Raw genomic sequence first — 20,548 nt, forward strand, 5'->3', positions numbered from 1 at the left:
TTGATGCTAAAATCTATCACTGGAATTAATATTTATTTACCACTGTAATAATTTATTAATGTATTAGAGTTAGAACTCTACAACAACAAAAAAGACTTCCTATTGAAAAGCAATCCAATAGCAATTTTAGAGCAGGAAATACTCCAAGTATTTTTAAAACCAATGATTTAAACAAGTTCTCTGTCTCTTAAAATCAGTGTATTTCAGTATCAATTCACATGTATTTAACTGGTTTGTTTGAGAATTATACAATACAATACAATACAATACAATACAAATACAAATACAAATACAAATACAAATACAAATACAAATACAATACAATAGTAGAGTTGGAAGGGACCTTGGAGGTCTTCTAGTCCAACTCCCTGCCTAGGCAGGAAACCCTATACCGTTTCAGACAAATAGCTATCCAACATCTTCTTAAAGACTTCCAGTGTTGGGGCATTCACAACTTCTGGAGGCAAGCTGTTCCACTGATTAATTGTTCTCACTGTCAGGAAATTTCTCCTCAGTTCTAAGTTGCTTCTCTCCTTGATTAGTTTCCACCCATTGCTTCTTGTTCTACCCTCAGGTGCTTTGGAGAATAGTTTGACTCCCTCTTCTTTGTGGCAACCTCTGAGATATTGGAATAATGCTATCATGTCTCCCCTAGTCCTTCTTTCTCTTAAGCTAAACATACCCAGTTCCTGCAACCGTTCTTCATATGTTTTAGTCTCCAGTCCCCTAATCATCTTTGTTGCTCTTCTCTGCACTCTTTCTAGAGTCTCCACATCTTTTTTACATCGTGGCGACCAGAACTGAATGCAGTATTCCAAGTGTGGCCTTATCAAGGCATTATAAAGTGGTATTAACACTTCACGTGATCTTGATTCTATCCCTCTGTTGATGCAGCCTAGAACTGTGTTGGCTTTTTTGGCAGCTGCTGCACACTGCTGGCTCATATTTAAATGGTTGTCCACTAGGACTCCAAGATCCCTTTCACAGTTACTACTACTGAGTAAGGTATCACCTATACGGTACCTGTGCATTCCGTTTTTGTTGCCTAAATGTAGAACCTTACTCTTTTCACCATTGAATTTCATTTTATTAGATAGTGCCCAATGTTCAAGTTTGTCAAGATCCTTCTGTATCTTAAGCCTATCTTCTGGAGTGTTGGCTATTCCTGCCAGCTTGGTATCATCTGCAAATTTGATGAGTTCCCCATTTATTCCCTCATCCAAATCATTGATGAAGATGTTGAAGAGTACTGGGCCTAAAACAGAGCCTTGGGGTACTCCACTGCATACTTCCCTCCATGTAGATGCAGTTAATAATAATAATAATAATAATAATAATAAATATTTATTTCTTAGCCGCACCCTCTCCCGAAGGACTCGGGGCGGCGTACAACAAAACATAGGAAATAAATATATAGACAAACATACATATAACAAAAACATATACCAAGACATATACAAGGAGGAGGTGAACTGCTAAATAAAAACAATTAAAAACACAATGTTTAAAAACCCCTAAATAATTGAATGCAATTAAAATACCCCAAATAAAAAACCCGTCAGGAGCGATATAGTTGGATCACAGTTGAGCCAGGCCAGCTACTTGAAATAGGTGGGTCTTGAGCTTTACACGAAAGGAGCGGAGGTCAGAGGTATTCCTAATATCCGGGGGGAGGTCATTCCACAGGGCTGGGCCCGCCACGGAGAAGGCTCTACTCCTAGGCGCCGCCCCCCGGCACTGCCTGGTGGACGGCACCTGGAGGAGACCCTCTCTGTGCGAGCGGATTGGTCGCAGGGATGTATGGGGCAGAATACGATCCCGCAGGTAACTAGGTCCTGAGCCATGGAGCGCTTTGAAGATCATTATCAAAACCTTGAAACGCACCCGATAGACCACAGGAAGCCAGTGCAGCTCGCACAGGAACGGTGTCACATGGGAGTACCTAGTACTCCCCATAATTACCCGCGCGGCTGCGTTCTGGACCAACTGTAGCCTCCGGGTGCATTTCAAGGGAAGCCCCATGTAGAGAGCGTTACAGTAGTCCAAGCGAGACGTCACCAGCGCATGAGTGACCGTGCGTAAGGCGTCCCGGTCCAGTAGGGGGCGCAATTGGCGCACCAGGCGAACCTGGTGGAACGCCCCCCTTGCCACGGCTGTCACATGGTCTTCCATGGACAGCCGGGCATCCAGGAGGACGCCCAAATTGCGCGCCCGCTCCACGGGGGTGAGTTGAATGCCCCTGATGGCCAATGATGGAATGAATTGGCTGAACTGGGGAGCCGGTACCCACAGCCACTCCGTCTTGGAGGGGTTGAGCTTGAGTCGGTTGTCATCCATTCCATTGAGAACTACACGTTGAGTGCGGTTGGTCAGCCAGTTACCAATCCATCTGGTGGTGATGCTGTCTAACCCACATTCTTCTACTTTATCTAGTAGTAGGTTATGGTCTACCTTATCAAAAGCCTTACTGAAGTCCAAGTAAACTATATCAACGGCATTCCTCTGGTCCACTAATTTTGTCACATTATCAAAGAATGCAATAAGATTAGTCTGGCATGATCTGTTTTTGACAAATCCATGTTGGCTTTTGGCTATTACTTTGTTTGCTTCTAGGTGTTCGCAAATTCGTTGCTTGATTATATTTTCCAGAATCTTTCCTGGTATTGAGGTTAGGCTGATAGGTCTGTAGTTTCCTGGATCTAATTTTTTCCCTTTTTTGAAGATGGGAACCACATCAGCTCTTTTCCAGTCCTCTGGTAGTTCCCCGGTGTTCCAGGATCTCTGAAAGATATAATTCAGTGGTTCTGAGATCTCGTCTGCTAGTTCCTTCAGAACTCTGGGGTGTAATCCATCCGGTCCTGGTGATTTGAACTCGTCTAGGGTAGACAGGTGCTCACTTACCATTTTCTTCCCTATTTCAATTTGTGTTCCTAATTTTGTGGTGCTGCTTTTGATAGGTTGGACTGTTTTATCCCTTTGTGTAAAGACAGATGCAAAACATGAGTTAAATAGTTCTGCTTTCTCCCTGTTGCTTGTCACCTTCTTGCCACTTTCTCCTAGCAATGGACCAATTGTTTCCTTAACTTTTTTCTTGTTTTTAACATGTTGGAAGAAGCTTTTTTTGTTAATTTTTACTTTTGTGGCAAGCCTTTCTTCATTGTGAGCCTTAGCTTTCCTCACTTCATCTTTACAGGCTTGGCTATTTGCTGATATTCTGCCTTAGTTATGTCCCCCTCCTTCCACTTTTTATACTTACTTTTTTTGTCTTTCAGTTTGTCAGATAGTTGTTTATGCAGCCATGCTGGTTTCTTTTGGGAGCTGTTATTTTTCTTCTTCATTGGTATTGTGTTAGACTGGGCTTTTCTAATCTCATTTTTCAAAATTTCCCAAGCTTCTTGAGTTGTTTTCCCCTCAAGGATTCTCATCCATGGAATTTTTCCCAAGCTCTCTCTAAGTTTATTGAAATTAGCTTTCTTAAAGTCCAAGACTCTAGTTTGACTTTGTTCTACTACTTGTGTTTGGATAATGTTGAATTCCAATATTGCATGGTCACTTGCCCCCAGGGTTCCTATGGCTTCAACACCTTCTATTATTTCCTCTCTGTTAGTGAGAATTAAGTCCAGTATGGCTGATCCCCTTGTTTCCTTCTCTACTTTTTGGAAAACAAAGTTGTCTGCTAGGTTTGTTAGGAACCTGTTGGATCTTCCACTTGGTGCAGAGTTTGTTTCCCAGTTGATGTCAGGGTAGTTAAAATCCCCCATTACTATTGTAGTGTGCTTCCTACATACCTTAGTTAGCTGACTAGCAAAAAGTTCATCTTCTTCCTCTGCTTGGTTGGGTGGCCTGTAGTATAGACCTATGGCAATGTCATTTCCCCCACAACCTTTAATATTGACCCAAATGCATTCAAGATAGTTCTCATTATTGTTGTGCTCTATTTCTGTAGAGACGTAGTTATTTCTTATATATAGTGCAACTCCACCTCCTCTTTTATTTGGTCTATTTCTTTTAAATAATTTAAATCCTTCTAGCTGTATGTTCCATTTGTCAGTTTCATCCCACCAAGTTTCTGTGGGATACAATACAATACAATAGCAGAGTTGGAAGGGACCTTGGAGGTCTTCTAGTCCAACCCCCTGCCTAGGCAGGAAACCCCCTGCCTAGGCAGGAAACCCTATACTGTTTCAGAGAAATGGCTATCCAACCTCTTCTTAAAGACTTCCAGTGTTGGGGCATTCACAACTTCTGGAGGCAAGCTGTTCCACTGATTAATTGTTCTAACTGTCAGGAAATTTCTCCTCAGTTCTAAGTTGCTTCTCTCCTTGATTAGTATCCACCCATTGATTCTTGTTCTACCCTCAGGTGCCTTGGAAAATAGTTTGACTCCCTCTTCTTTGTGGCAACCCCTGAGATATTGGAACACTGCTATCATGTCTCCCCTAGTCCTTCTTTCTCTTAAGCTAAACATACCCAGTTCCTGCAACCGTTCTTCATATGTTTTAGTCTCCAGTCCCCTAATCATCTTTGTTGCTGTTCTCTGCACTCTTTCTAGAGTCTCCACATCTTTTTTACATCATGGCGACCAGAACTGAATGCAGTATTCCAAGTGTGGCCTCACCAAGGCATTATAAAGCAGCATCAACACTTCATGTGATCTTGATTCTATCCCTCTGTTGATGCAGCCTAGGACTGTGTTGGCTTTTTTGGCAGCTGCTGCACACTGCTGGCTCATATTTAAATGGTTGTCTACTAGGACTCCAAGATCCTTCTCACAGTTATACTGTTGAGCAAGGTACCACCTATACTATTTTTTATTTTTGTGGCAGACCTTTCTTCATTTTGAGCCTTAGCTTTCCTTACTTCATCTTTACAGGCTCGGACTATTTAACTTTAACTTTAACTTTTATTTGATTTCTAGACCGCCCCTCTCCCAGAAGGGACTCGGGGCGGTGTTTATTTGCTGATATTCTGACTTAGGTATGTCAATTATGTTCAATTTCTTTTATTTATTTCCACACCTCACCCCACAACACTACAATACACATGTTAACTAACAATTGTCTGAATTCATGACAACTGGGAATTTATGATACTCCTTCATGATGGCTAGGAAATTAAAGTTGAAAAAATAAATTACACTTTCCCAGGTAGATTTCTGTATGACCTCTATTTCATTGACATTTTGATGTTGGTTCAGTTGAGGGAAGTAGCCAGTCCAGCCAAAACAAAATTGCTATCACATTTCTATGAAATAGAGTAGAAAGCAAATACTACCAAAACAGATAATGTTTTTAACTATTTATCCTTGAAGATATCTACATACTGACTTTTATTGAACATCTCCTGTTCTACATTTCCTGAGATCTGTCATGGTCCATTTTAATTTACACTGATGCTCAAGAGAGGTTAAGGGCAAAAGAAAAGATGACAGAAAAGAGCTCTATCTTGAAAAGCACATTGGCAAAATCAAGAACAAAATCAAGAAGTGTGCATTTGGTGCAGATGCGCGCGAAGCAAATCGGTAGCAGACTTCAGAGCATTTCACCCCCTGGTTCAAACATCACTTCTGCTTTCCATAATAAAAGAATGAAACCCTAATTATTTCATTTTATTTTTATTTTTAATTCAATTTCATTTGTATTTATTTCCATTTTATTTATTTTATTGCATTTATTAACAGATCATGGGGAATTCTTATGCAGGGCAATTGAAATCTGCCCGTTTTGAAGAAGCTCTTCATAACTCCATAGAGGCCTCCCTCAGATGTAATAGTGTGGTTCCTCGACCGATCTTCTCCCAGCTCTATCTTGATCCTGAGCAACCTCCTATTTTGCCGGAAGGTAACCAAGCAAGTATGGCATATTCTAATTGTTCTTATGCTATGTGAAATGTTTGCTATTGTTTTTAAAAAACGTTTTTCAGAAGTATATTTTTTAAAGGTATATGTGGTTGACCTTTTTTTTTTAAAAAAAATCATGCATTCCAGATGTGAAACCAAAAGTGGAAGAGCTAGACAAAGAATTGATGCATCGTTACACTCAGAATGGAAGTCTGGATTTTTCCACCAGCCAGACTATTAACGAAACAGAAGAAGATGAGGAAGATGAAGACATGTCTGATTCCAGTAGTCCGCCAATTCCATATGCACAGAAACCTGCCCCAGAAGGATCTTGCACTACTGATGGTTGGTTTAAATCTTCCCTATCTAACATTTCATGCAGAATCAGAGGTGTCTGTGGCAGAGCAGTTATCAAATGATGAAAATAGTTTGCCTCTATATATGTTGTAGATTGTGATGTCACAGGCATACAGGAAAAGGGCAGTGGTTGCTTTATGATGGTTGTGTTACTTTCACAGAACGGCAGTGGTGGGTTGCAGGCAGTACACCCCGGTACAGGCGTACCGGACCCTGCCTGGAGCTCTGGGTACCGTTCTGGTACAGTGCTCCGGAGGGCCCGCCCACGCTCCTTACCTGTCTTTAAACTCTTTGGTGCTTCTGCACACATTCATGTGGAGGTCACCGGGTTCCTTTGCTACTGTACCAGTTGCAACGGGATCCGGAACCCACCATTGCAGAAGGGTGATACCTTGCAGATTACTCCCGTGTTTCCCTGAAAATACGACAGGGTCTTATTTTCTTTTTACCTACAAAATATGGCTTGGGCTTTATTATGGGAGGAGGGTTTATTGTTTTGGGGTTGCTGGGCGGCTGCTCTCTTGCAAGCAGGCTCCCAAAGAGCCAGACACAGCCTCATGGGTGAATGGCTCTGTTCGCTGTCGCAGCAGCGCAACACAACAGCCATGAAGCGACCATGCTCACGAACATCCACCCGGCAAACCCTCTTTGCAGCCGGGCAGAGCGCCACTCACCGACCCAGTAAATATCCCAAAGGTGCTAAGCCCGTGGCGCTCTGCCCGGCTGGAAAGAGAGTTTGTGCGAACACTTGTTCTGCCTCCAGCTCGCATGCCTCCCTGCCTCACCATGCCCAACTCTCCCTGCAGGGCCATGCTCCAAGCATAACCGGCTTCCAAACTCTGGAGATACGCTGCCGAGCCTTCCGGCAGCGGCTGCTTTAGGACTCCACTCTATGGTTGTGGGCTGGCTGCGGGAAGATGAGTCTTCCAACAACCATAGAGCCTAGTCCCAGAGCAGCTGGTGCCGGAAGACTCGGCAGCGGATCTCCAGAGTTTGGAAGCCGGTTATGCCCCGAGCATGGCGGCAGCGGGGCGGTGGCGCCGGCGCCCTGGCCCAGCCCTGCAGGGAGAGTTGGGCATGGTGAGGCAGGGAAGCACGCGAGCTGAAGGCAGAACAAGTACTTGCGCAACCTCTCTTTCCAGCCAGGCAGAGCGCTACACGGCTTAACGCCTTTGGGATATTACTGGGTCGGTGAGTGGCCCTCTGCCCGGCTGGAAAGGGGCGTTGCCAGGCGGCTGCTCGTGAAAGCAGCTGCCCTGCAATCCCTCGCTCCAGCTGGGCACAGCACCACCCACCAACCTAGCGGTATCCCAAAGGCATCAAGCAATGTGAGCACCTTTGCCCCCTCTTCCCCTGGCTCCTGCAACTTTGCACCTTCGGGATATCGCTAGGTTGTTGAGTGGCACTCTGCCTGGCTGGAGAGGGGGGTTGTCCAGGGGGCTTATTATTGGAGGAGGGCGTATATTTTTTGCCCACAGGAAAAATATGGCATGGTCTTATTATTAGGACATGTCATGATTTCGGGGAAACATGGTACTTTGTTCAAAGTTAGAAATAAATAAATAATTCTATGGATACATTTGTGATATGAACGTATAACTTTTTTTTGTAACAAAATCTTTAAACAGTCATAAAAATATAATTTCTGCTTCTGATTTGAAGTTAATCCTATTTGGTTCAATAGAATTTTTCCAAAACTTAGGGTTTTATAGTACTTTTTGAAATGTTATAATATCTAGGCCTCCTTTATAAAATATTTTTATTCAGTTAAGATTGGACTTGCTTGCATGCAAACTAAATGCAAGATTGAAGTCTGATTCTGTTTATGTTGAGCGACAAGCAATATTGGAAATAGCTCAAATTGTTGTATTCTTAAAGGGCGTAGTGAGAAGTGGAATAGATCATTTAAATCCTATATCATAAATATTAATAATAATTTTAGTTAACATGTTTAAGATCCACCATATTTTTCAATCATTATCCTTTATGAAAATTATTTTTTCTTCTAAACTATCTTATAAATATCTTCTGATTATCTTCTAAAATACAGAATAAGTCATGCAGTATTTTTCTTAATCCAAAAATGAAACATGGGCTGTGTATTTCTGGAATAGTAGTATTCTGGTTAACTTTACAATTAAGATAAGAAATTTAGATTATATTTTTAGATAGAATTTGGCTTGTTTTTCTGATGGCACCAGGCAAAAATATATTTTAACAACTTATATGAAGAAAATGTTTTGTTCGTTAAAGAAAGCAGTCCCTTTCCCACTTCCAAATCTGAAAATTCCCACATAAAGTGCAGTTCAGGTTGCAGAGAGTTCTAAGGTGAAAATATACCAGAAGAGAAATTTATTTACAGAAGTGAGATTCTTGAGAATGACAATCAAGGTTGTTTTAGCCAATATATGCTTCTCTTCAGACTAGTTTCATTTTAAACTTCATTCACTTCTATGACCTTTGAGCTTTTCTGCCCTTATTTCTCTTGCCAAAAAATTGACAAATTATTTGCACTAGATTAAGATTGCAGTATGAAACATGCTTACCTGGAAACAGATTTCACTGAATTTACTGAATAGGCATATAGTGAGTCATACATAAAAAATCATAGCAATTACATTGCTGGGATCAAGGCTGTATGAAAAAATTAAGTTATTGCTATGGGAATTGTGAAAGCCATGTTTAAACAAATGATGTACTGAATATTCTCAGCAGAAAACTGTTTGATAAGATTAATATTAATCCTCCCTTGGATCAGAACAGCAGGTATTAGGCCTTGTGTTTTAATCCACCCAGCTCATCTACACTCCCTTAAACATTCTGTATTTTGTTTGGTGATATTTTGTTCCATTGTAGCCTGTAGGCATAAAAATCCAATATGGCAAGTCCAAACTATACAATTGATTTTCCGAAAAAGACTGCAGTTATGGATCAAATAATTTTTTCTTTAAAAACCTGAACTTCATGTAGAGACCATAACTGAATAGCATGTGATGTCTCTGGGGGGCTATTGAAGCAGAACTGATCAATTAGGTAATAGCTATGGCCCTACCATTGGACAGAATGTCATCTTGGACAACAGATGCTCAGCAACAGCACCAGTCTTCTGGTCTTTCTCCTCCATTAGAGAAGCAAGCTATGTATTTTGGCACCCACCTTGCAATCTTTGAATTCATGTATTGTCATCAGTTGCTGTCAGTACCCACCTGTTTCCTATGTATTGAAGGAATATCAACGGGGGACATTTGTATTCTGAGCATACAGAATACTCTCTTTTTTTACTCTTGTAATTTCTACATGATTGGTTAGATTTAGAGGGAAACAATTCTTTAAATTGTTCTGTGGCACATGGTTTTCCCTAATGGATTGCGGGGAAGGCGGGCAATGACAATATGATAACAGCTGGTATTGGTTGGTATCTTTTGCTGTTTCATTACCTTTCAGGGAGCGGTAGTGCAAATTAATTTTGCAATTCGATGTATTTTTCTTAATTTAGTGTCAGTAAGCATTTATTCAATCCTCGTGGTCTTTTTACTCACCTGTTTCTTTTTAGTGACTTTAATAGAGCCTCCAGAGTATGTGCAAAATAAAAATATTTATTTTAGTTTACATATTGCTTCATTTATAAGATGTGTATTCTGTTTTTATTGTTTTTTTTAACAAGGGTATTATTTATTACTGATGTGGTTTGGTTATTAAGTGCAATATGAGAGAGAGAGCCAAACTGAGGTCTGGGTTACTCAGCAACTGTGAAAATACCAAATGGAAGTGACTGTGAACTGCATTTTAATGTAAATTCTAGTATGTAATTCGTAATGCAAAATCCTTACTTTAAAGTAGCACAAAAACAGGTCTGTACCTCACAAAAGAGATGGTAATTGTTACTATTAAAGAAAGGAGGGATAGTAGGGGACAGAGACAATTTTTGCTTTATACAATTTCAAACCTTTTTGTTTGTATTTTCACAACTATATTAGCCAAACTCTTTTCTCCTTAGTTGCTTAAAAGATGAGTGTTGAATGCAAAGATCTGTATTTCTGGAAAACAGAAATATCTTATTGGCAATTTATTAGAGGATATGGATATGTTGATTCAATTCTGAAAGGCAGCAAGCTCTTAAAATCCAAATAATGATTAATTGAATGGATACCATTGAAAATGGAACCTAATGAATTGCTCCAGGGATTTGTATTTTGCATTTCTGTGGAATAAGAATGTAAGGGTTTTTTTTGTTTGTTTTTACTTTAGAGAAATAAATTTGCATCCCTTAATTATCTGCTGTTTTGAGCTCATGCTGCAGTCCTTAATTCAAAATGCTAATGTCTCTTTTGTTCAAAACAACAGAATTGCAAAGACACTCATTGGGTTCTGGAAAATAATATTGTACTCTTGCCTTAAGACAATAGTTATTGGCTAATGTTGGCTAAAATGAACAGTCTGCATTTTTATAGAATTATTCAATCTTTAATTTCTAGAATGCTGCATCTTTGATATTCACTAAGTTTCAAAGGATCCAGAACTGGTCAGAAACTGCTGAATACCACCTCTGGAATGGATGGATTTTTTTGTTTTACTTTCAGTAAACAATAGATTTTGGCACAGTGAAGTGTTCTTAAAATGAAAACATTAAGACGTTTGAATTTCTCTCAGAGAATTCAAAAAATGGCTATAGTTCTTTCTCTTATATTCTATTTCTACAATTAATTAAATCTATTTTGCTCTTTGTAACACCATTTTGTCAGCTAATACCCCTTCTAGCACTTTTTCAGCTAAAGTTGTAGAATACTGTTAGTTGTAATTAAGACCACCCTGCTCTTCCTTATCACTTGTGGTATTTGCTTTCCTTATCTTCATCTCTACGTGCCTCTGGCACAGGCATTCTCTCTTATATACCATAGCAGTAATTGCTACTGTTCATTGTTCGTGGTAATTGTTACTGCTGAGTGTTTGATCTAAAAAGATGATTACATGCATAAGGAACATTTAGATCATTTGGTCCCTGGTAAACAGTATGCCACAACTAATGTTGGATGAGCACATTTTGTTAAACAAACAGTAAGGCTTATACTGTATGTGTGTAAGGCTATCTGACTTTTTAATTATATTTTATATAAATGCAATAGACTCCTCAAAATGTTATTCAACCAAATATAGCAAAAACAAATGCTATGTAGTTAAAGCTACAAAGAAGCAAGTTCAAGATAGACATTGTGAGGAACTTGTAAACTGTATTGCATGATCTATCAGACAGTGAAACAGGTTGCCACATCCTGACAGGAGGAATTCATACAGCTGTTTTGCACTAGAACTTCCAAACCCTCACCCCAATGAACCCAGACTGAACATTTGGCTGTTGCCCCTTTGGTGATGTCACTGCATTAACAATCATATTTCCTACAGTCCTAGGGTTTTCTCCCCTCCTCTTTTGTCTGTGTGATCCACAGTGGAGGAAAAGTGCTTGCCCCACCTTTAAATTGAGAAGCAAATGGCCCTTGCAGTTTGAACATTGAAGGAATGAGCGAGAAGTGGTTTTGGAAATAATATGTTCTCTGAATAATTCCTCTTCACCAAAATATCGTAGTTGTAACAGGCACACTGTTTTCCATCTGCGGCAGAAAACACTGCCATGTATCTTTCTTTGTAGACAAAAATGTTGTGCATGGTTGTAGATATCTATGAGCCTGTGACTCACTTTCATTTTTCATCAACCTAAGGTTCTCTATTAAAACAGACTTCCCATGAGATGCTATAGATGCTATAGACTAATGCTAGTTTAATCCAAATAATCTGGAGCAGCTGGGAAAGCCTGTTTGGATTTAGGGATTTAGAGGCATCGTCCAGTTGCTAAGGCAGTTTACCTGTATTGCATCCAGAAATGCATCCTATTGAAAGTAATGTTGTTTGGGTTGATAGTACACAGCTGCACATTTGATTCACAAAGAGAAAAGGAGGGCATTTTGTATTCAATTGTTCTTCAGGAGCCGGAAGAAGGGGTAGGCAAAATATTTTCTTTCTATTTGCTATGACTTTTTTGTGTATGAGAAATAAGCTCTGACAAATGTACTATGTGAAAATTACTAGCACAATACACTACTGATAAGTTCTCTCCCTCTGAGAAGCACAACACAGTGCATAAACTCCTAATTTTGTTTCATGAATCTACATTTGTTTTATATATCTAATTAATCTAGTGTTCTTTGCTCATGATAAACTAATGAACCAGGTAGCTGTTTTGTGAAAGGGGAAGGGGTTAGAAATATGATGCCCAGAGTGACCAGTGTACTTGGAAGTTTTTCTAAATGGCTGTTTCATGATGTATCATTTCTTTCCAGGTTTTTGTCAAGCTGGCAAAGATTTGCGATTAGTATCGCTGCGTATGGAACAGATTGATATTCCACCAGGCTTCCTGTTGGTTGGAGCTAAGTCTCCAAATCTTCCTGAGCATATTCTAGTCTGTGCTGTTGATAAAAGATTTCTGCCAGATGACCATGGAAAAAATGCACTTTTAGGTAAATGAGAATTCATTCATTATTCCTCATAATATGACAGATTTGCAGGGGACTGAATTTATGTTATATTGGATTGATAAAGCTTTCTCCCTGTATTATTCTAAGAGAGTTTTTGAAAGCTTTTTCATTAGAGAAAAAATTATTTGGAATCTTCCACTTTATTAAGTGCAGTCTATATATCTGTCAGTATTAGCAAACCTATTAAGAGCATAATTATAGACACAGGATTGAGATCCAAAGGATTTTTTCCCTTCAATGGGAAAGTTTATTAAGGAAGTTACATACTTTACTCGAATGACTGCCTTTGACCTTTCCTTTTTGTCAATTCTCTTGGAGGTCCTCCCTCAATTTACAAGCATTAATTTAGTGACAATTTGAAGTTACAATGACACTGAAAAAAGTGACAGGACTGTTTTTCACACTTATGAGTGGATCCAATCCAACCAGGATCAGAGGTTTAGTCTTTCACATTTTTGGTTTTGTGCTGGAGCCCATCTTCAGGGAACTTCTCACTATCTGATAAGCTCATGGTAAACCGTACTCCTGTTGACTGAGAAGGAGCTCATTTACCAGACTTCAATCATTTCCCTGGCTATCTTTGTACATGCTCGGCCAACAATCTTATTAGCAGTTCATTACAATGTGAGTTTGGATCTCCTTGTCTGACCACTCACTTATGTCCTTGCAATCTGGTGGTTAGCTTCTTCCCCATTTGTCCTACATACTCACAAGCAATCCATGCAGGGGATCCAATAAATTACATCAGTGGTATCTTCCACCTCCACTTATGAGTATTGCAGCATCCCCATGGTAATCTAATTAAAATTTGGACCCTTGACAACTGCAATGTTTTTATGACAATTTCAGTGTCCTGGGGTCATGTAACCACCTTTTGAGAACTTCTGTCAAGCAACGTCAATGTCAGATTCATTGCATGCAGGGATTTTTTTTAGCCAGAGACAGCAAATACACAATAAATATTATTGTGCAACTGTGATTAACTTAACAATTTTGGCAAAGAAGGTCATAAAATGGGATAAATCAATTAATGTCTGCTTAGCAATGGAAATTTTGGGCTCAAAAATCGAGGACTACCTGTATTCATTTGTAGCTTATATAAAATAGCTTCTTTTGATTTTCATGGCGGAAAGTGCTGCTGTAATATATTCAATGAACTGGATCATAATTTAATGTGATTGGTTTAGATGGCCTGGTTGAACATTGTGTGACAGGGCCTGACTATAATTTTACCCATTTGGATTATGAATAAATTGCTGTTATGGCTTTTTCTGGTAAACCACATATGAGAGCCATAATATGAGATGCATATTAGCTTGTACAAATTTTATATAGCTTTGATTATTTTTTCTAGCTGTATTTGATTTCAGCTCTCATAATGTTCCAAAATTGGTCTGTGCTGGTTAGAGTTTATGAGAGATGGAACTCTAATAGATAGTTGGAAAGTATTAGATTTTGGAAGCCTTTAGAAATTGGAAGGTATAGCTACAACTTTTTTCACTACATTTTTTCCCAGCATCCTGGAAATGATGGTATTTCTACAGGATCAGATCAGAATTATAGCAGTAGTTTAAAGATTACTTTGTAAAAGTCTTTATTTGGCAGGAATGCAAGTATACAGGTTAGTCCAAGATCAAAGACAGATAACAGAACAAAGCAAGGATTTTGGAGATTCGCATAAACAATTCAACTGAGACAAGGGCCAGCTGGATTATAGTGTTCAAGTTTGCTCACGTTCACATGGAAATTAATGATTTAGGGAAGAGTGAATTCCTCTCATTTGGAACAATCAGTTTCTAATCCTCTAAATCAGGCCTCTGTTCTAACTAAATTGTATTATAATTCCTAGTTCAACCATGAATAAGCAGGTAATCTGAGAATCTGTAAAAACGTAGGTTTTGCAAATACTTTCTGTGGAATATCCAAATTTCTATTCTGTGTTGCACATAAACTTTTGATAAATATTCTGTTCAACTCTTATTTAATTGCTTTGTAATCCAATGTTCCAATCTCTTTGTTCCTGGTATTAATGTGAAAATATGTGACTTTTTAAAACCTTTTTAATTTGTGCAATGGAAATTTTTTTCCAAATATGTGTAAAAGAAGGAGTCTTCTTCCTTTGCCTCTTTAGTAATGGACCCATTTTTAGTTTTTGGCAGATGGTATTTCTCTCAGAAGACTGAACTATTGAGGAAGTTAAATTAATACACTTTGTGTCTTTGAGTCAGCCTTGACTTTTGGTAACTGCCTGGATGCATTCTTCGGATTTTCTTGGCAACATTTGTGGAGTTTTAGAAGCAGATTAACTCAGATTTCATTTAAACAAGAAAAATAGTATTTAAGCAGAATTAACTGAAAATGTGAGAGAAATTTTCAAAATATAAACGTGTATTCTTTTTTGTTGTTGTTCCAAAGATTCTGTTTCTAAATTTATGGACTGTAATTTGTTCATCTTTTAAGTTCCAAATCAAGTTTTTAAATCTAGTGGTGTGACAATATGAGGCTATAAGCATCATTATATTGTTAGGCTTCTCCTGATTCCCTCCTCTTCCATTTCCAATTTGGAAGAGATTTCTGATTCTGGAAAGGGAGAAGCTACTGGTAGATAAAAGTATGTGCATTGACAGGTGTTCCATTTTTTGTTGCTATTGGATGCAACCTATTTTTTTTAAACAAAGCGGACAGTAGCATTTTTTTCCTTTGCCACTGTGACAGCTAAAGCAACCAACTAACAAAGGCTCAACAAATCGCCTAACCTTAGATTACAATAATTAAGAAAATATATTGACGGCTGTGCAAAGTCCTTTCTGAAATCAGTAAAAAGTCTACAGTAGATCAAACACAATATTTATATCCCTAACTATCTAGGAGAATTCAATTCAAGATGTAATTAGGCCACCTTGCCAAACTGGTTTGATCTGCTGACCTTTCTTTTGTGTTTTGAAGAAATTGCATTATTGTTCAAAATATATGAGCTTTCAATTTTTGTTGAAATTATGCCTTACTATGTTGCAAAAAATCTCTGCAGTGACAACATGGATTATTTCTTATATCAGGAATTTCCATAGAATTCAAAGTATATGTATTTTCCATTCTCATCTCCTGTAGCCCTAAATCATTTATCCATATCAAAAGAAAAAAAAACCTTTGAAAATTCAACCAAAAAATACCGTAGTATTATTTAAAAAATTAAGGAAATTAAGGAAAAATATGAAAAAATACAGCTTTGGAATTAATTCACTTAGTAAAGAAACATGTCTTTGTAAAAAGATCTTTAATTGCTTTTCCTAACAACTATCCTTCCATGACAGTGTTCTCAATTGGTCTTCTTTGGTATTTTGGAACAGGAATGGGAATGGTTTTTTCCCTATTTAGATGTCCTATTTACCCCTGGTAAAATCTATTGGGGCTTCCATTCAGCACTGAATATATGACTTCTGTCATGATAGCATGCTACACATTTTGCAGAACAAATGCCTATGAGTACAACAAGGGAAGTTTGATGATACTTGGAAAATGTAGATTTCATTATTCTTCTTTGTTTTTTAAACTATCAGTGTGCAGGGGGAAATACATTACTAAGCCAAGTGGATTCCAAGAAGAGAACTTGAATAGAAACAAAATTATCAAATATCCAAGAAAAACTGTAAAACCATCATGCTTTTCTCCAACCTTGCAGGTTTTTCTGGAAATTGTATAGGCTGTGGAGAAAGAGGATTTCGATATTTCACTGAATTTTCAAACCACATTAATTTGAAACTCACCACTCAGCCAAAGAAGCAGAAGCACTTAAAGTACCACCTAATAAGAAATGCTCAAGGTGTGCTGTCAAAGGGACCTCTCATTTGTTGGAAAGGTAAGAAATATCTTCTTGGATATTCTTGAGTGTGTGGGGGGAACATTAAGAGAATTGAATTTTAGAATGGCTAAATAGTACATTGTTTTGGTATGCTTTTTCTTAAAAGAGGGAATTTCCAGATGATATTATGTAGTAAACCTAGCTTTTTAGTTTGTAAGATGTTATATATGGTTTTAGGTGTTTCTTATCAGCCACTGAAGGACCTTTTTCCATATTAAAGGAGAGCCTTCTTCAATCTAGGGTTATCCAACTATTTTTAAAGGACATCAAATTCATCTTTAAAGCATAATAATTTTCTCTTGCAAAGTAGCTTACTTCATTTCTTCTTAATCTTATCCTTCTAATAAGGAACACAGGACAATTTTTGTCTCAAAGCAGCCCATAAAGTAATGAAGTCGAAAGGTAAAAGTTATGATTATGTCAGTGAAAAACAAAATATATTCAAATGCTTCTGATTGCTAAGCCTAAGAGAATCATGTATACTAGGGTGATCTTTTTCTAATTGTAGAAGATTGCATAATTGTTCCCTGCAATTCTCCCCACACAAATCCAGCTATTTCTACTGTGTAGAGGCTAACTCCCAAAATATACAGTGGTTTAATTTTGGAAGTTAGCCTCTACACACACAATAAAAAAATGTTGTGGAACAGGTTAGCTACCTCTAGTCTAGTGCAGTCTGTAACAGATCAGTTCAAGGTAAATCAACACTAATATAACGACTGTATGCATGTTTACTTGGAAATAAATTGCCTTAGTGAAATTCTCTTCTAAATAGGTGATTGTAAAGAAGAATTTGCATAAGAAATGTGCAAAGATAGTGGAGATAAAGAAGTTAGCCTAAACTAATCAAAATTTCATGTTTATAAGACACAACATAGGGCAAAACACAGAATTCCAAGAATTCTATGTAACAGTTGATGATGAGCATATGTGGATATTTATTCCAGAAGTTGCCAAAAATTGTGTTTAACATGATAGTCTTGTCACACATTTTTCCTGGAGAAAGGATATATTCTTAAAAATAACCCTATAATCTAGTCCTATGGCTGCTTAGTCTGCTTTCTATGCAAGCAGCTTCTCATTGTCATGGCCTAATTAATACAACATGGCTGTAGGTGTGGTTGTGCTTGATATCCCACCCCCTCAACCCGGTCTTGTGCACGGCCTTATATATTAGAATAATAACTAAGGCTTGTTTTGTGCAATTTCTTAGAAGTGTTTCTGTAGTTAGTATGAGGAATATACTGAAGTTGCAGTTCTATAAGAGCCCTTTGTTCTGATGTTACCTTTTCTCCCATGCACAAGAAATGAGGAGAATTATAATATCAGACATATCTGATTTTAAGATCTCTTTGTATGGAAGGTATGCTTTCTTTGAAATTATTCTTGTATTTCCCATAACAAAGTTAGGATCATGGCTGCTGCATGAATTTTCTAAAGGTTTCTAAACTGAAAATCATATTTAACAAATTCCAGAACTTTGCTTTTTAATTAACTCTTTTGATTGCACAGTAACATGTTTTGTTTTGTTTTTTTGCATATAATATCTGTCCTGCTACATTGTCTCACTGTCAACCTGGCTGCTTAAATATGTACAATAGCTGCTTTACTTGCAGAATGTAGAAGCAGGCACTCTTCTGTTGCTAGCCATTCTGCTAAACCTAGTTCTTCAGCATCTCCATCTGTGACTCCTGAGAGTGGAACAGCCAATGGATACAAGCCAGGGTTCACCCAGACAGGTAGGAGCTGAGAGTCCATTGCATCCTAGAGCTGACACTTGTGGAGTAGTGGTTATTATGCCATTGCAGCTCCTCTGTAGCTGTGAAGCCCCCAATCATAAAAATTCTGGTTGCGATACACTAGATGGTAGTTGCCAACCATCAAAGATACACTATCTTATTACGATGAAGCTTTGTTCTATATATTTGGTTCAGTAAGGCTTGCAAAGACTGAAGTACAGTAAAAACTCTTTGCGGTCTCTGTTCCTCCAGGATTTTATGACAAGTTATCTCTTCCTATTGTTTATAGGTTAGTGGGAGGTTTGAGTGGAGATTCATGATTCATTAATACTGGTTCCTTGCATATTTTGGAGTCTTATGTAGAGACTTTAAATATAAAGAGCAGATGTCTCACTTCGGGCCTGTGCCCTACAGCGTGGATGTAGGAAGTAAAATTTGTAAGGGTAGAATTCCTCAAGTACTAAAGCTGCAGAACAGCAACTTTAGATGGAGGATAATTCTGTATTTAGTGTGATTTGTCCTCAGACCATTGGGAAGATCCCCCCGCCGCCGCCCCGTTACATACTCCACTATTTTCATAAAATCAAGAGTAGAATTTGAATACACAGTTACTTTTGATTTGTTGTTGCTTGACAAATATATATGTTAATTTGAATTGGAATTAAAATTTGAAGGGACGTTACAGCCAAAGGGACGGGATGGCTCAGTGGCTAAGACACTTAGCTTGTTGATCAGAAAGGTCGGCAGTTCAGCTGTTCGAATCTCTAGTGCTGCATAACAGAGTGAGCTCCCATTACTTGTCCCAGCTTCTGCCAACCTAGCAGTTTGAAAGCATGTAAAAATGCAAGAGAAAAATAGGAACTTTGGTGGAAAGGTAACAGTGTCCCATGCGCCTTGAGGGTTTAGCCATGCCTGCCGCATGACCACGGAGATGTCTTCAGACAGCGCTGGCTCTTCGGCTTTATAACGGAGATGAGCACTGCCTCCTAGAGTTGGGAATGACTAGCACATATGTGCAAGGGGAACCTTTACCTTTACTTTACAGCCAATTAAATTGTTCTTTAACTGTGATTTAGAGAATGAAAGTATTTCCAGCAGAGGTTTTAAATTGTTGTCTTCCAGTCTTATTCGCAGAATTTTCAGTGGAGAGATAATTTCTGGCCATCTTAATTATGCTTAAGTGTTTAGTTGGTATTAGTGTCAATAAAGTTTTAAAATAGATTTTTCCTGGATCACAATTATAAATTTAATGAAATAACTATATTTAAACACAACATGTGCAAGTGTATAGAGTAGTTATCATTTTAACTGTTTACTGTTAAACAACAATTTAAAATCTCCCCTGGAAATACTTTCATTCTCTAAATCACAGTTAAAGAGTAATTTAATTGGCTGTAAGGTAAAGGTAAAAGTTTGTATACCAATATAAAGTGGCCACATTGAATTTTAAATTTTAAGTCTTTGCCTTTAAGACAAAATATCCATACCTAGTGACAGATTTTTGCAGTAGAAATATATTATCATTATCATTATCATTATCATTATCATTATCATCATTATCATTATCATTATCATTACCATTACCATTACCATTACCATTATCATTATCATTATCATTATCATTAATAATAATTACTAATACTTTATCCACTCTTTAGTAAGGGTAAGAGATAGAAAATACCATATCACAAGTGCTTAGCACTGCCTACTAGGTTATCTGAGGTTGATTGTGTTTTGAAAGTATAGGAATCTCATATATACTGTGTTTGATTGAACTTCTTAAGCAGCTTTAGAATATTTCAGCACAAATGGAAAGAATATTTAGAATGCTATTTTGTGAAAAAGTTGACTTCCATTATAAGGAAATGAATAATGTGTAATAATATGTAAACTAAGTAGTTTGGCAATTTCTGCCAAGTTGGTAAATCGTATCTTCCATACTCCCCTTTTCCTTATCAGCTGATCGTGGTTTTTTTTACTTGGTACCTACCTTCTGTATTTGTGTTTTTGGGTCAGGACAGAACTGTTAAATCCTTTTTACCTCCTGCCAGAAGTGTAATTTTTCATTGAAAAAACAGTCACATTATCCTTGTCAATTCATTTAAGTTTCACCAGCAAGGTTGTGTGGGGGAAAATATGTGCTTTTTGGTTTAAAAAGTGTTATGGGAGTAACTCAGGGCAGATATTTTTAAAAAATATGTCATTGATTATTGATCCGCATACTCAT

General features: G+C 38.0%; 1 protein-coding gene across 17 annotated transcripts in view; it reads left to right on the forward strand.

The window, feature by feature from the left end:
- The window catches only part of GREB1L (GREB1 like retinoic acid receptor coactivator), a 162,925-nt gene that overhangs the window by 77,065 nt on the left and 65,312 nt on the right, over positions 1-20,548 (forward strand). For 9 of the 17 annotated variants that reach the window (XM_081952993.1, XM_081952982.1, XM_081952983.1 and 6 more), the window contains exons 3-7: positions 5,681-5,852; positions 5,987-6,184; positions 12,529-12,705; positions 16,403-16,579; positions 18,184-18,321. In XM_081952993.1, the coding sequence (XP_081809119.1) occupies positions 5,684-5,852; positions 5,987-6,184; positions 12,529-12,705; positions 16,403-16,579; positions 18,184-18,321 (859 nt within the window). In that variant the 5' untranslated portion in view covers positions 5,681-5,683. The remainder of the gene's footprint in view (positions 1-5,680; positions 5,853-5,986; positions 6,185-12,528; positions 12,706-16,402; positions 16,580-18,183; positions 18,322-20,548) is intronic. The other 8 variants (XM_081952985.1, XM_081952987.1, XM_081952980.1 and 5 more) reach the window with 4 other exon arrangements.

Source organism: Natrix helvetica, assembly GCF_964273705.1.
Source record: "Natrix helvetica genome assembly, chromosome: 4".
In the NCBI taxonomy this organism is placed as follows: domain Eukaryota; kingdom Metazoa; phylum Chordata; class Lepidosauria; order Squamata; family Natricidae; genus Natrix; species Natrix helvetica.